A 16,914-nucleotide genomic window follows, 5' to 3' on the forward strand; every position below is an offset into this window, starting at 1 on the left:
GAGATTAGTGAAGAGGGTTTAGCATTGAGACAGTTTGGGTTAAAGGTCAACACACTTAGCCATCTTGAACGACAGCTTCATTTAAATACCCCACACGGAGACGAGGAACGAATATGGGGGTTTCATATGAGATGTTTGTGTTACACATCATTTATTCTGCTTATTAACATCATCGATGGAGAATCAGTCTTATCAAAGCGTACATTGCTAATCTTCCACCTCTCACACTTGGCGCCAATTTCAATAAATCAAGGGAAAATGTTTGATGGATCAACTGTGTTTGTCTGACAATGTTTAGCTTCAAATCGCATGATCCACAGGGCTACCAAAGGACCAAATCCCTGAATAAGCTCAGGGTAGTGCTCGAGAAAGTGGTGTTTGGGGAGGAGCCTTGAGGAAAAACTTCCAGAAATCTGTTTGGGTGCTCAGATATTAAAGTGCCAAGGTAGCAGATGCTCTGCTCAGTATGAACTGGGGCCACTGCAAGTTCCTGTCTTTTAAGGTCATTAACATCTGCCATATTTCATCATCCTCAGGTACTTTCAAACCTATTATGAGAGGCAACAGACACCAGTTTTCATGTGCATTACCTCCTACAGATCTTTTGGTAGCAAGATGAGCAGGAATGTTTTTTCACACCATAGCAAGGAGTGGAAATAAGACTTGACTAAGCCGTCTCAACATGCAGAGTGTGCTGCTCTTTATCTCTCCTCTGAAAAAGTCCAGATCTTACTTCTGTGGTCTGAAACTGGGACCTTTCTCTGAGACAAAATCTGCAGACGTTAGATCCTGTGAAGTTTTCAACGAATCCTCCCAAAGAATGGGCCCCCAAATTATCAGCCACCACGCTCACCACAGTGCCTTTCATGATTTTTCCTAAACTTGGAATAAAAACACCATCTTTTTCCAAGCTTTGAAGATCTGTCAGGAGTGGCTCTAAAACTTTATGAAATCCAAATCGCTTTGTGTCATCTGCTTTGCACAGAATAACTAAATGAATAGAAGCTAGTGTTGATCGTGCATATGCTGTAAAGTTTCCTAACACCCAATAGACGGCCGTGACTTTGTGGATCTTGCGGGAAGTTCCCAAGGGGTTGCACACTTCAAAATCAGCGATATACAGAATAAGACTCAATCTGTCCTCATCTCCAGCACAAAAATAATTTTTACAGAAGTTAGATCCATCTTGGAAGGACTGGTATTGTGATATTGTGATCACATCCAGATTTTCTTTCATTCTTCAAGATTTGCAATAACGACTGCAGTATTGGAACATACTGAAATGTTCTGTTGTCTTTATTGTGTAGTATGTATTCTACTGGTTCAATGACTGAAAAATGTGCTTTCATGAATTGTGACCTCTTAAATGATGTTGAAAAAGGCCCATCTTTCCCTAAAGCTGAACTTAAAGTGTGTAATTCACAAATATTTGTTACCAAATCTGAGTTAACCGCTGAATGTACTTCACAGTTATGTTCCTTCAAAGTGGACTCAACAACATCTTTTAAAACTGGAGCAGATGCAGAGGAAGATAGGAACTGAAGGTCATCTACAATATGATCAATACACTTGCCTGACACATTGAAATTACTTTGCAACTTTAGAAGAAGTTGTCCAAACTTCTTCTTTACAACTTCTCTCCTGCATCAATCATCAAGTTCTGTGTCATCATCAGAGACCTCTAGATCATTTTGAAAAGCAGCAGGATTTGGGTATTTTTTCAAGACTTCAGTTTTAAAATCTTCAATGGAGTGTGTATTGTGTTTCCTGTGTTTATGAGTCGCAAACGTTGAATAAATGTTTGTACTGAAGCTGCAGTTTTTGAGCACACATGTCACTACCTCGTACCTCCTCATGTGGCTTCTAAGGTGCTCAAAATATTGCTTCTCCGAAGAGAATGGAATTGAACTGCATATTAGACAACTAAATGACAGCAACTCGCTTGGTTTGTCTGATTCCATGTGGTTTCGGGATAAGTGTATCTGAAGGGCATTAAATGTTTTAAATGAACAAGGACAATCAGCATAAAGACATGATATTGATGATTGACGGCCTGCATTTCCATGTTTGAGCCTTAAGTGTTTTAATAGCTGTAGTCTTTACATAACCACCTCATGCTCTGGCACCTACAGTAAACAAATGATGTACATGTGAATGCATACTTATTGCTATCTATCTGTGAAGTGTGCTGTAATAAAGTATTGCCAACTTACCTTGCATTAGCTTGAATAGAGAGTGTAAAAGAATGTAAGAAATGTTCATGTCAGAATAAAATTTTTAACAATCGTAAATACATTTACTGATCTTACTGAAGTACTTACTGATTTACTGATACATGAAGTATGCTTACAACTAAATTTACCTTTATAATTCATTGACTGTGGTTATGCAGTTATGTAAAGTAAAAATTAATAATTTCCCCATTAATCATTTGCTAAACTTTCCGTCACATATTTTCCTCATTTCTCTGTACGTTGGTTTATCCACATACTTTTATTTCTAAGTAGTCTCCTACTCCCCAGACTGTTTAGAAAAATCTATTTGACTCACCGCTTTTCACTTTTGTGCCTTGCACTGAGTTCTTTTGGGATCACGTCAGCTTGGGGTCCGGAGTAGAGTTCTCTCGTCCCTGTATGGGGTCAGAGCTGGATTTGCTATGTCCAGGATGATCAGTCAACCCCAGCCCGTTCTCCGTCAGCCTTGTGATCCCATACCTCGTCGTCAAATTGTTGTGGAATTTTCTTTTTCCTTAAACTAGGTGAGTCAGACAAACGCAACACACAGAGAGGCATGAGGTACTTTGCAAAGTATTGTATTGTCGTTTAATCTGCATCACAAGCAATGACATGGTGCAGAGAAAAGGCCCTGTTTCCTTCTGCACCCAGAGTTTATATAGGATTTAAACGTGACACCCCCCCCACCTTTCCCCTCGAGCAAGAATGCTTCTGTGGTCCACACAATACGTGAGGACCCCTTATCTTACTTGTGCTTTGCTCGAGGACAAAGGCAGAGTGCAATGACGCGTATACACAAAAACACTTCATAAACAAAGACCAACACGTCATGAAGCAAGGTTAGAAAAAATTCCATTACATTGGTGATATTAACAATGTATTTAATTTATTTACAATCCTCTGTTTCACTTTCAAAGCGGCTTAGTCTCTTGAGAGGTCTTTTCTTGTCAATCTGGGAGTCTCCATCAGATTCGACATTTGACAACTCCTCAGCACGCTTCAGGTATTTCATGGCTTTGTGATATATATAATTAAATGGTGAACTAAACATTAAAATATGTATATACTGTGTATACACACACACACATATATTGGTCCATTTTTTGTTATTTTAGGTTTTTATATGTATATGTATTATATGGCCTATCCAAGTTAGAGTGATTTTTTCAAGTGACCAAAAATAATGGGAATCATTGATGAGGAATCATTCCTCATCAATTAAACATGTTAAATGTCCCGACATTTATAATAGGTGTAGATTTTCATTTGAAAAATGTTGCTGTGAGCCCACATCATGTGGTTCAGGAAGATCTCCATGCAAGTGAAACTAAAAAATATTTTTTATGCTTATATCAAACTCCATAAGACTAATGGGAACACAAATTATGGAGACGGCTTTGAATACATCATGATATAAGCAGGCAACATCTTAATAACAATTGTGTTCAGGCAGTGGGATTTCATTTCCATGCATGGCTTCCTAAGGCACTGGGTCTCTGGTGTTTTCTGCTCATTGTAATTGAAGACGGAAGCATCCTGAGTAAATCTTCACTTGTCTCATTATGGTGAAATATGCCATCAACCACCATGTTAAATTGACATCCAGATTTTTCTTGAACCCGCCAGTGTATTATTCTTTTCTCAGGATGTACTAAATTGTTCATTTGGCCACTCTGGATGTTTTTGCTATCTGTCTCATGAATTTGATTTGTTCTTGAAACTTCTGTATCACTTGCTTCACAGCAACAGCTTCCAAATGCAAACACCAAACCTAGAATAAACTCCAGACCTTTAACACGATTCATTTATGAAGAAATGATTTCACAAGAAGCTCATACCCGTCCATAAAACAGCTTTTGATTCAGCTGTCACATTACTTTTGATCATTCCAAAGAGAGGGAGCTACATATTAAAGACCTGTCATTCCTAAACCCTTCAGCCCTTTTTCAGATGTGAAAACACTCTAAATAAAGATGAGACATATTCATTATATAACCAATGTGAATACATTTTGGTAAATAGCTCAAATAACCAAAAGTGTGCCTCTGTATCAATACTGGTGGGCCTGACTATATATGTTTTGAGGCAGTGACACACACACTCAATGAAAAATATATAATTATCCATTATTGCATAAGTGTGACAATAGCCTTGACATGCTCAACATAGAGATCTGGTCACTTTCATCTACGTGATAAAAAGAGAAAAAACAGACAGACTAAATCCATCAGATGTGGCAGTGTGTTTAAGATGCTTACCTGCAAAGTTACAGTTGGGTTGGGTATCGAGATCCGGACATTTCAAAGAAACGGGGAACCGAAAGGATTCATTTCGTTTCTTTTGATCGATTCCTGACTGTTTCAGTGACTCGCGAACAACAGTTTCATCTGCGATAAAGACCTTATCTCACACACATGCGCAGTTCATTACCATCGGTACTATGAATGCAGTAAACTTGTGTTGCATGTATTGCATCTGGCAATGCTATTTTTTGATCTTTCCTAAAAATGTTGGAAACTGAACAGAGAATCGATAAGAACCAGATTCGATATGTAGAATCGGAATCGCTAAAATTAAAACGATACCCAAACCTAAAGAACTGTGAAAAGATTTAGGCATTTGTGAAGTTGGGAAGCTTTCAAAAAGAATGTTAAGCTTTATTAACTAAATCAAATCAATATTTAGTATAAACACTCATTTGGTTTGAAGCAGCTATTTTACACGCACACAGTTTTTCAGGCTTTGCAGGAAAGTTTCTTCAAATGTCTTGAGACATCGTTTTTCTGGATTTAGTCTGTCTCAGTTTTTCTCTTTCTTAATGTAATAATAGACACGACCAGATCTCTGTGTGGAGCACTGGCTGTTGTCACACTTCATATTCATACCGCACTGTATATATATGATATATTTATAATTATTATTTTTATTATTTTTTAAATAACAGAGCAAGAACATCAAAGTCTAAGTACTAAAAACAAATGGTACCTGTGCTGTGATGTTATATACCAATTTGGAAGGGACAGGTATTTTCACATCTTGTCTTTTCTTTTAACAAAATCTTTCATGAAATATAATAACAGGAAACACATTTACGGTTACAAATAATAGCTAAGTTTTCCTTTTCCAGTTCCTTTCAGTATGGTTCATTTAAATGGTTTGCAGAAGAGTGTTACTTGGCAGCTTTATTAAAATATAAAGAATCATACTGGAATTAACTGCAAATAAGGTGAGTACATGAAAGCTAAATAAATGTTTTTTTTAAATGCTTTATACTTAATAGACTAGTTTGTCATGTGCACAGTGTGCCATCAGAAATTCAAATCAGAAACTGAATTGTTTGCTGATCACTTTCTGTGTGTTGCTCATACATATAATCTGAGCCTTTAACTCTTACTTGTAAATTAATTTTCAATAATTCTTCTCTTAAAGAGCTTCCAAGTCGTCTTATCTGGAAGTTCTCCATTTTTTGCCTTCTTTGATGGTTCAGATGGGGTCAAAAGCAGCCTAAAATCTGTTTGGTCATTTACACAAGTACCACAAGGCATTGAAAATGTGTAATGGCTTCTGCACTATATATACTGTATATATTCTTTGTTTTCACCATAAAATCTAAAAATAACAATATTTACATTTACATTTCCCACAATCCATTTTCTGCAAACAACAGCAACAGTCTTCTCCTCTTCAAAATCAACCACAGCATAAGTAATCATCTGGAAAATATAATTTGGTTATTAAAAACTAACTTATAGGGCATATGTGGAATAGTTTAAATTGATAAACTTACAAATGTTTGATACAAAGTTGCAAGATTTCCTTAAATAAAGTCATAATATCCTAAATGTGAAGGATTTGACAAAATCATGATTAAGATTTTACTGATTGACGGAGGTGTTGCATGATTTTCTTGTGGTGTCCACGTTCATCATTTTCACAGGATTGAGCTTTGTCCTTGATCTGTGTGTAATATGTAGAGAAATATAATCTTGTTCTCCTCCACACTGTCAATCAGGATTGCTTGTGGTTTAGGTCAGATTGGAATACCCTCCGAATTGTTGTCTCTCTTGCTTTGCCAACATATGAACCAACAATACCAGAGTCACAGGGGTCTGTGTAGAGGGGATCCGTCTTATCGTAGACCCTACATAGGACTGCTTGTTTTTCAAGCCCATCATCTTCAATAACCTCAAAGAAAGTCTGCTCAGCTCCAAAAACATTGTCGGGTCCTGTGCACTTGATCTTCTCCTCCACCAGTGTTGTCTTGTGAATGTTTTGCCCTTCAAGAATCCTTCTTGTAACCTTAGCCAGTGGATTTCTTCCAGTGTGGACCATTCTTTTAAGCTTCTGATTGAAGTTTTCAAATGCGAAATCGGAAAGCAGGACACCATATCAATATTTAGCTGGTAAAGTGGAGTTTCGTGTTCCCCATCATGGTGTTCCTCCTGCTGCCTCTGTCTGAAAGACCTGTCGGTACGCAACTGTAGAGTTTCCACCTGCTGAAATGTCATGCGCCCTAGCCACTGACCTTTCTGAATGCATCGGTCACATCCACAATACCTAGAGAAGTATTTTATGGATTTGATGAAGGCCTTGGCAGGTGCATCACAGATGATGCAGTTCATATTTACTGGGAAGTGTTTTCCGTTGTATCACAGACCCTCTTTCTCCAATTTTTGTATTTCCTCAACTGTGTCACATAAAAAGTCAAAATTGCTGGGCTTTGAATTTCCACATGTTATTGCCACTGGGATACATCAGTAAGTTTCAGATTGGTGCTACAAAGAACCGGCCAAAGGCAAGTTTTTGAACTTTTAAATAGTGGGAGGCCATCAACATTAAGTCTTAACTCCAAGACATTCACCCTTTCAGTCATATCTACATTGAATATTTGCATGTGTTTTTTTAAACATTTTCTCTACTCCAAAGTAGAAATACACCATTCCTGGTTTCTTCTGAATATTCACAGTTTTTGGAGTGTCAAACAAGGTTCGGGAACAGGATGGAAGATCAGTTGATCCATGTTTCCTCAGCAGTTTCACAAGACTATCTACAGCATTACGGACAATTTCATTTCCCAGCCTCCCAGATGTAATGTCACTGGCCATATTTGAAGTTGAACTATCAATAATGTCAGAATCATGATCTGAAAACTCTTCCGCAGAATCTGAATCTTCAGAAAAGTGTTCTGTTTAAAAGACAGGGTTTTCAATGTCAACATCCTCCATTGGTTCATGTTCCTTGTGTTTATCTATGGCTTCCCACATATTTGTGTCAGTAGTTTCATTCTCTGTGTCGGTCAATAAAAGTTCTGCACAGTTCTGTGTATTTTCCTTAGTTCTCTGTTGTTTAATAAGTCTTTTGAAAGTAACCCATTCCCTGTCATACTCTCTCTTCTTTTTCTTCCTGTCCATGTCTTAAATTAGAGAGAGGGAGAGAAAGAGAGAGAGAGAGAGCATAGCGTCTAAATGAACTTAAAGTATAGTTCAGTCACACATGGAAGTCATCATGAAAAGTGTTCTTTAGACTGCTAAGAAATGAGTAGTGCCAAAATGGTTCTGTGGTATTGCTTTGAGAAGCTTTTTGTTAAGTCATTTCAAGCCTTTATGCTATTGACCAAGTGAAGTATATAAGTGTTGATGAAGAATTGATTAGAACATTAGTATTTTGAACAGCTAAAAATGTCATTTGTTTAAATGTTTTGCTATGGTGTGTTAGAAGGAAACATCCAGAAGAGCTGTGGCAACGTCTCCAAGATGCTTTAAGAAACCACCTGCAAAGCTGCAGTATTGTTAAGTTTTAGGCACTTGTGTAAAAATGCTGTAAAATGATGATGCTGTCAAAAACATAAATAAATATAAAATAAATTGATTATCTTTATCAATTAGTTTATATTAACTAAAATAAAATCAATATTTGGTCTGTCCATTCTATGTGTTTTATGTTAAACTCATGGGCTATTTTTGGATTTCAGCCTGAATGTTTCATACCCAAATTTAAACGCAAATGTAAATAATAACATTTGAAGTCATATTCCAGGAAACCCCTCCAGATGTCATAAAACACTGTTGAAAGGGATAAATATTATTGTAAGTGTTGTCAGTCCTATGAGAAACACACACAAAAATGGCGTTTTCTTCGTTTATTTCTCTGCCCCGGTGTCCTCCAGGAACAAGCGTATAGCTTTACTTGATTCCAGCAAGTGTCTGCAAATAAGAGAAACATTTTTTTCTCTATCCCATAGTATGGAAGAGTTATTCAAATGCACCCTTGGGAAGGCAAAGTGTCCCATTTCTTCCACTTTCAGCTGTATTTGGATACCCAATCTTTGGGTTAAAGTCTGTTTTTGGAGTTTATAACTCTGACCCTGATTGCCAGCAAACCGTATTGATTGATTCCAGCATAAGAGTAGAAAGAATATGAAGAATGAGCCCCCGCAAAACTTTTTGTTATTTATATGTACCAAATATAAAATTGTATGATTATAAAAAATAAATATAAAAACTAAGAGGCGTGGTGTAGACAACAGTAAAACTTGTCAGTGTAGCTCAAGGTCATGATAACTCTGTGTGCTAATAAAAACACAGTTTTTGACTATAGGTCTGTTACAGAGGAACTCGAGTGTCTCTGACTAAAACTATAGGACACCGAAAGTGACAATTCTGTAATTCTGTACTTGCTCTCTTGTCATTTCAAGTCTGTACGACTTTCTTTACGCTGCAGAACACAAAAGATATTTTGAAGAATGCTGCAAAACCGAAACATTGGTATCTATTGTATAGACAAGACCAATGTCAAGTCAATAGTACAAAGGTTTTTTTGTTTCCAACGTTCTTCAAAATAGCTTCTTCTGGGTTCTGCATAAGAAATGAAGTATATTGCATCATGCAATATAAGCGGGTAACTGTAAGGGACAATGGGGATTCCCATTTCCACATAATAAAACTCGACATATCATCAAACTCATTGTAATGTACCAGATATATACAGTACAAGCGTTGCAATGATTGGTGCATATAATCTGTGGGCGGTCGCAGTATAATTCAACTCTAATCTCAAAGAAATAATTGTTATTCGCCAAATTTGATATATAAAAAGTATAAAAACAAATGCCTTCCCTTTAGAAGGCAGAGCCTGTATTTTATTTGATCATTTATGAGTGAAAGTGGCTGTTATGTATTTTAGTTTTGGAGAAATTCTGTCAGAGAAAATAAACTGAAACCTGTACAGTTACAGTAATAAGACGATTTTTTATATAAAATGAAATATTTCTAAATGGGTTATCAACATTTTCAAAGAAATTTCTGTTTAAATAAAAATGTTTCCGATCTGACTGGGATATAGCAGGAGCTGAGCTGTGCGAGTGCTGGGAACAGACCCCAACTCGTTTGTGTTTGCAGAGAATAGTCCCACAGGTCCAGAAGCCTTTTTGAAGGAGATCCTGGAACAGTGATGGTCTGGTGTAAAAATGATCCACATTCAGCCTAAAGCCTGTTCCTAGAACCCTGATGTCAATCCCCCTCATCACAGATTCATAGCGGACTGTCTTGCCTTTTCATTATTGGATATAATGTTATTTCTTGTTATTAATGAATTTCATAAAGTACTGATCATATATGCATTCTAGTGTCCTAGACCTTTCTGACAATATAAAGTTTGTTATGATAAGATACTAATTTAAACTAAATATTGAAGTAAATGTACGTGTACCGCCAGACATTGAGCAGCACATAAATATTTCTTATTCACACTCTTGTCATTTATGAATCAATTACTCTTCTTACATAAATGATTTGATAAAACAGTGATGAAATATTTATTTTAGAGTCTTAGATCTTTCCAACAATATAAGATTTGTCACAATCAGAAAATAATTCACACGCATAATATTGAGCCTCGTGTTAAAACACCGACAACCTTTAGTTTCATGTGTTCAGATTGTCATGTGTTTGTGCGACACCTTGTGGCCATTTTCAGTATTGAAGTTTGCGCAGTGTTGAGATTTAGATCGCGAACAAACTTTGCTTTGAGAAATATAAACCTGTAAGTTTATTTACTATCTGTAAGCGTTCATATGATGTATTAATATAATATTGATTCTTTAATAAATATAAAATCATTTTTGTTAAAATATGTTCATTATGTCCTCAGTTGTATATTTATGTAATGCTGTACTGTGTGTATGCCACAAGGGGGCACTAAAGTTTAAGCCACAGACGACGCGTTTGAGTTATTATGTTTGTTTAAGTTGTTTTACGGTATTCTTACTGATGGCTGTCTGACCGTGAGACTGATGTGTCAGCAACGAAAAATAAATATGCCAAGAGCGGCTAAAGATGATCTATCTGTCGTTTATTTTTTCCCGAACACAACGCTAACTGCAACAACAGTGTAACAAAGTTCAACAATTTTAACACCTAAATAAAACGTGTCGCAAAAGTTACTGTTTGGTCTGAATTTTTTTTTATTGTAAACACACATGATATTTATGTTTTACACTATAATAAAAAACATAAAGCACTTTGTTATTTTTTTAAGTTTTTAAACATTTTATTTTAGTTGCATATTTTTTTAATATGGGGTGTTGTTTTTAAAAGGTTTTTAAAAGGTTTTACTGCAACATTACCTAATTGTAACCAAAATACAACGTTGTTAAACCATTTAATGTCTCATCAACATCATTCTCATATGACTGATATGTAATACTGTATGTACAGGTATATGTCACAATGGACAGTAATACAAACAAATCAAATATAAACTAGACGAACAAACCTGTGTCTCCTTTCTGGCCTTTTTGACCAGCAGGCCCATCTTTACCATCTCTGCAGGGGAGCCATTGTGTCCCGGTATGCTGGGGACTCCAGGATAAACATTTACATTTATGCATTTGGCAAACGCTTTTAACCAAATTTTTTTTATTATGATTATTAATTAAATTTGATTATCAAAGTGACAATTGGCTTCAGTTTATAAAATGTTTATCAGTTTCCAAACATAAACAGTTATCAAATGATTGTTGAAATATAAACTTTTTCACATCTTCTTGTCTTGATGTGACTTCAAAAAAATGTGTAGATAGTTTCTCTCTCCACTATAATAAATGAAAATAAATAATAAAACAATAACAACATTCTTTAGCTTGTTAAACTTTAAGTTTGTTGTTTAGTTTTTAAACCAAATGAATGTTTGAATCAATCAGTTTAAAGTCATATAATCAGGATTATCAAGTCAGATACAAATGTTGTGGACAGGACGGGTCTTGAGTTCATGTTATCAGAATATAAACATTACAGCCGACCAATGAAATCACATTTACAGTATATGACATCACTTCAGGTATTTAGAGTTTTAAAGTTGTTATTAGATTTGCATTTAAATGAAACAGAAACTAATTTATTCAAGAATAATAAAAGGTAACAACATTTAATCATTAATCAATAGAAAAGGTAGTTATTAGAAAATAAATATAATTGAATAGATTTTTTACATTTTTGAGACAAATCTCCAAGTTGTCTTCTGGTCTGAGCCAGGTTTAATAAATTATAAGTTTATGAATTAAAGAGAAAAGTATAAATATGTGAACAAATAGCTCAGGGATGAAGTGTCTGTTTTAATCAACCGTAAACACTATATTAATATCAATATCTAACAATGAAGAAACATTTCTCCCTTTTTGAAAATAATCCAACATTTGATCATTTATGCGTAAAGGACTGGACATGTAGGCAGGTTGAAAAACCATATGCAGAAGTTTATTAAACAACAGTCCAGAAAGGGACGGTCAAAATACCAGGGAAGGTCTACAATCCAAATGATCAGTTCAACCAAGCAAACAAGACATATATGATTGTAAAGGATAAACCAAAAGAACAGCCAAACTATTGTCATCACATAAGACATGCAATGAATAATGATATAATGCTTGGTACACAGGTGAACTGGCAATACCATGACAATGGAAAGTATGGCCACATACAGTATACATGAGACAAATATATAAAATGTTGAGTGAATAGCAAGGTTTTAGTATTTTGGAGAGAGCTCCCCCTGGTGGTTGGATGTGCATGTATACATGTCAATAGTGCAGAAGATTGTGACACCTTCTATCAGATTTTTATTTCACATATGACATGATGTGAATCATTACAACCAACATCATCCCATTCCCCATAATCCACCACGAGGGCACCACAGTCTTGTCCACCTTTATAGTCATCAGGCTGACCTGAACCCCACTTGGTAAAAGTCAAGAGCTGTCCATCAAGGTCCATAAACTGCCCTTCTCTTTTTCTGTCTGTGACTCCAATGAACACCTTCTTACCACTCAAACCACTGGCAACAGATAATCTTAACAAACCTTGGATTTCAGCATCATCTTTTGGCAAAACGATCGTTCCACCAGCTGCTTTGCAGAACTTAATCCCCTGATCAAAACTGTCCAATAGGCCATCATAAGTGTAATATTTCTGCCCAACCCTTCTAAAAGTATTAAATCCTGAAGCCTTCTCCATCATGGTCATTTTGGCAGTTAGCTGCTGGATCTCAGATTTGAGGGACATTGTGTCACTTCCAGGATGACCTGAAAATACATTTTATCAAGATGCTTTATTGATTTATAGGCTGATATTCTGGACCACAATTTATGATGTTTGATACCTGGCAAACCAATTAAACCATAATGACCTCGTACTCCTTGGGGTCCAGGTGGTCCTGCTTTACCTGGCGGTCCTTGCACATCCATTCCTGTCACAATAAAGCAAGCAAATGCCTGAATCTTTATCTATCCCTCTGAAAAACACACTTAAACTCTCACACAAACCTGGCTCTCCCTTCTCTCCTTTAGGCCCAATGGCCCCGTCTTTTCCATCTCTACCGTCTCTTCCGGGCACACCATTGTGTCCAGGTGTTCCTGGTACTCCAGCAAGAGCAGGACAGTTCAGGTTCTGTGAACTCTGAGGTTCAGCTGCATTCAACAGACCACACTGAAGCATCAGAAGAACACCGAGGTACAGCGCCGCCATCTGCTAGTGTACAGTGGAAAAACTTCAGAAAACCTTTCAAGAACCTGAAAACAAACAATGCTTCTGGGTAGATTATTTTGCATTGATCTTCGTAAACACAACCACAAACTGGTATATTTCACTAATTTAACAATTTAGAGTAACACAACACAATAATTGTCAATTTAAGTCAAGTCAGCTTTATTTATATAGCGCTTTTTACAATGTTCATTATTACAAAGCAGCTGTACAAGTAAACATTGTAAAAATAAATTCCTCTATGCAGTGTTAATGAAATAAAACTATAAAATTCTAGCAGCCAGGCAAACAGTGCAATGCTAGTATGCTTACGGTGGCGAGGAACCCAAAACTCCATTGGAGGAGAAACAAACCCTCAGAGGGAAACCAGGCCTAACCAGCGGATCCCAGTTCCCCTCTGGCAAAAGCTGAAGCCTCTGCACAAGCTCGACAAGCACAACAAGGCTAAATAGATTATCATTAATAATCTAATAGCGGCTAAAATTTTGTAGTTGTCACGTCCTTTGTCCAGCTCTATCATCACAGATTTTGTCAGGTCTGGGTATGGACTGTGTCCTGCCCGCTCTGGTACCCTTGGAACAATGAGACTGGCTGAGAGTAGAGGACTGTTCTGCACTATTTGAAGCAACAAATGCATCAGTTGTTATTGGAAGTGTTCCTGGTTGCGGTTGATCTGACTAGTGCAGCCTAAACCTTCATAATATTTATATTATAATAGTGTAGTGTATGCAAGATTAGTCCCCAAAGACTACAAGAGGGCCGCGGTCCTCCGGGAATGATGAGATTTAAATATACAGGAAAACTAAACCAGACACAGGTGAAACTAACGATTGACTATATGAACAATAAACAGAACCTGAACGTGACACTTATAGATTATAAATGTTATTTTTTCTGGAACAGAGAAACAGTTTGATGCTGCAATGCTGGACATTAGTCTGATTTGAAAACATATCGTCTCATAGTAAGGTAGACAGTCACAAGATACAGATATTCGGTGAACCATTTAAAAGCTTGGCATACTCTTATCTGAAGATAAGCAGAGCAACTGCGTGCATGGCACCACAAGAATGAGACGAGAAACACTGAATGATACAAAGCAGATGGTAAAATTACGTATATAGTACCACAGCGTTATGTTCTCTGACCTGAATCACAGTTTGTAAATGTCAAGAGATTCACTTCTGTGTCCACAAACTGTCCTTCTGTATATCTCACTTTTCTCCAATAAATGGATTTATCGCAATGTACTGAATTTAACATTGAAATGCAATGTGAAAAACTGACCTCTTGTAATTGATGACAATGTTTAAAGAAGAAAACCAGCTGTGCTTTATTTTCTTTTTTGTTGCTTTATTTTAGTTGATATGTTTTAATAGGTCTATATCATTTACATTGCATAAATAAAATATCCAACACAGGGAACGGTTCTGCACGATGGTGGAAAAGCGGTCAATGTTTGGGGGAGAGCAGGTCTACCAGTAAACATGGTTAAGATAATACAATACAATCTACCTGACAGCTCTAGAGCGCGGTGTGACTGTGGAAAGTAAAAACACAACACATAAAGTTTAGTCTTTTAGTTTAATAAGTGCAGTTTATTTCTCAAATTATGAAGAGTTAGTACCTGGTGATGTCACAGCAACTGGAAGAGTCATCCTCGGAGTACCTCTATATATGGAAAGACGTGAATTCTGTGAATGTGTGTTATAACATACTGTTACAATATTATGGCCACACATATGATCATAGACAATAATCTGTGTTTACCCATTAATCTGAAACCTCCCAGGAGATGTCTGTGTTGGGCAAAACACATTAACATTAAAGAATGAGTCAAGAGCGAATACAACTAATGTAAACTGATATTTCTCACCCTCCTTTGAGAGAGAGGTTTCTTGAGCCCTTCATTCTCTATTTTCAGCTCAGACACTTGCCTTTAATAAAACACAAATAGATACAAATTAAAAGTTTTGAAGTATGACGGAAATATTTCAGATATTCAACAACAAAAGAGCACCTGTAGAGCTGATCATTGACATCTTTAAGCCTTCGCTCCAGCTCTGCAGACTTGCTTCTATAGAAAGCTATGACACGTTCCTTCTGCCTTTTCTGAAAAACAGCAACCTGAAACACGTCTGAACTTTCAATAGGTAGAAATGTGTTTGCTTAGGGCTTCATGTCAGTGTGGCATTTGATCATTTCATGTAGTCAAGTAAAAGAAAATAGAGATGATATTCAATATCATGTCGATTATAAATGAATTGTAATAAAGTACATTTAATAAGTAAGGGATAATGTACAGGCAGCCGGTTGTTATCGCAGAAATAAGCCCTGACAGTATGATCAGGTATCAGGTAGGAACAGCCGGCTGCGTGTACATTATCCCACTTATTACACGGCCACTTGCCACATGAGAAACATGATGAAATATTTGATAAGCTCATTTTACTGAATGCAGACCTTCCAAGTTTACTGTAAGAAACGACATTCAAATGTCACGAACAAGCGTTTGGTTTAATCATTTGTGAATATAATGTATGTTATTATAAAACGGTCAGTTCTGGTCCTTCATTATGATTGGTTGAGCCGAGTTCCAAGCCGTAATAAAATACCCGAATTGTAACGGCAGACCCTAAATTTCAGTGTATTTACTTCATTTTATGAAACATATGCTATGAAAATGGAATAAGCCCCATGAAGCAGTGCGTTACAGTGCATTTTATAACAACTAAGGGGGCTTTATACATATATATATATTCATATTTAATTTGTCAAAAAAAACCTAGCAAAATGATTCGCTGCATCCGGGTGACCGTGTGTTATTAGTTTTGAGAGGTTGTTATCTGTGAATAACAGACCTGCAAATGTCCCGACTGGCCAATCAGAACCAAGCGTTCCAACGAGTCGTGTAATAAGTGTCTGATAAAACGACTGATACACCCACCCCCTCTCTCTCGCCCACTTCACTTCCTGTGAACAGCTGTCCAAATAAAGCCAAAAACGCCACAAAATAAATCTTTAAAAAAAAACGACTGATACCTGTGCGATATGATCCAGTCGAGTCTGCAGGAGTTTCACTGGATCTGTGAAATACATCTTTTCCTGCGGTTTCATCTTCACAATAATGAAAGGAATATGCAGGAAACAAAAGAGATGAGAAAAGCTGATAAATAAACAAAACCTTCACTTGGGCTGTCGACTGTTTTGCCAATTTGCAACGATTGTCCCCTGATAGCAAACTACACCTGACAGACGTCTGCATTCACATCTGGAAGACATTGTTTGCTCGTCTGCTATACGTCTGATGTTAGATGTCACACAGACGTCTGTAATATGTTTATCATTGAGAATGGATGTAAAACTGATATCAAGCAGATGTTTTTACACAGCAGATGTTTTCCAGATCTTTAGCAGATGTACCTGTGCTAGCCGGATCCTTTCCACACCAGGTGAACTCTGTCCATACAGCACACATAAACTCAATTAACTCTCAATAATATCATATATGGCAGTGGCTTTATCTATAGAATGAGAGTCGTTGTCAATGAATGTGTTGTTGGTTCATTGTCTGCATTTAGGGGCTGATCATTGTTCTGCTGTAGACGCAGTTTCTGGGTTTAGTTTGACTCACCTGGTCA

The 16,914-nt window shown here is 36.7% G+C and overlaps 1 protein-coding gene across 1 annotated transcript; it reads right to left on the reverse strand.

Moving 5' to 3' along the window:
- Positions 1-14,784: 14,784 nt before the first annotated feature.
- Positions 14,785-16,390, reverse strand: LOC306892474 (E3 ubiquitin-protein ligase RNF212B-like; the record flags this gene model as incomplete). The annotated part of the gene is made up of 6 exons (XM_079453601.1): positions 14,785-14,813; positions 14,901-14,944; positions 15,044-15,072; positions 15,150-15,210; positions 15,294-15,400; positions 16,316-16,390. The coding sequence occupies 6 exons, from the start codon at positions 16,388-16,390 to the stop codon at positions 14,785-14,787; spliced, it is 345 nt and encodes a 114-aa protein (XP_079309727.1).
- Positions 16,391-16,914: the final 524 nt, after the last annotated feature.

The sequence above is a fragment of the Barbatula barbatula genome, assembly GCF_947034865.1.
Source record: "Barbatula barbatula genome assembly, chromosome: 3".
Classification (NCBI taxonomy): domain Eukaryota; kingdom Metazoa; phylum Chordata; class Actinopteri; order Cypriniformes; family Nemacheilidae; genus Barbatula; species Barbatula barbatula.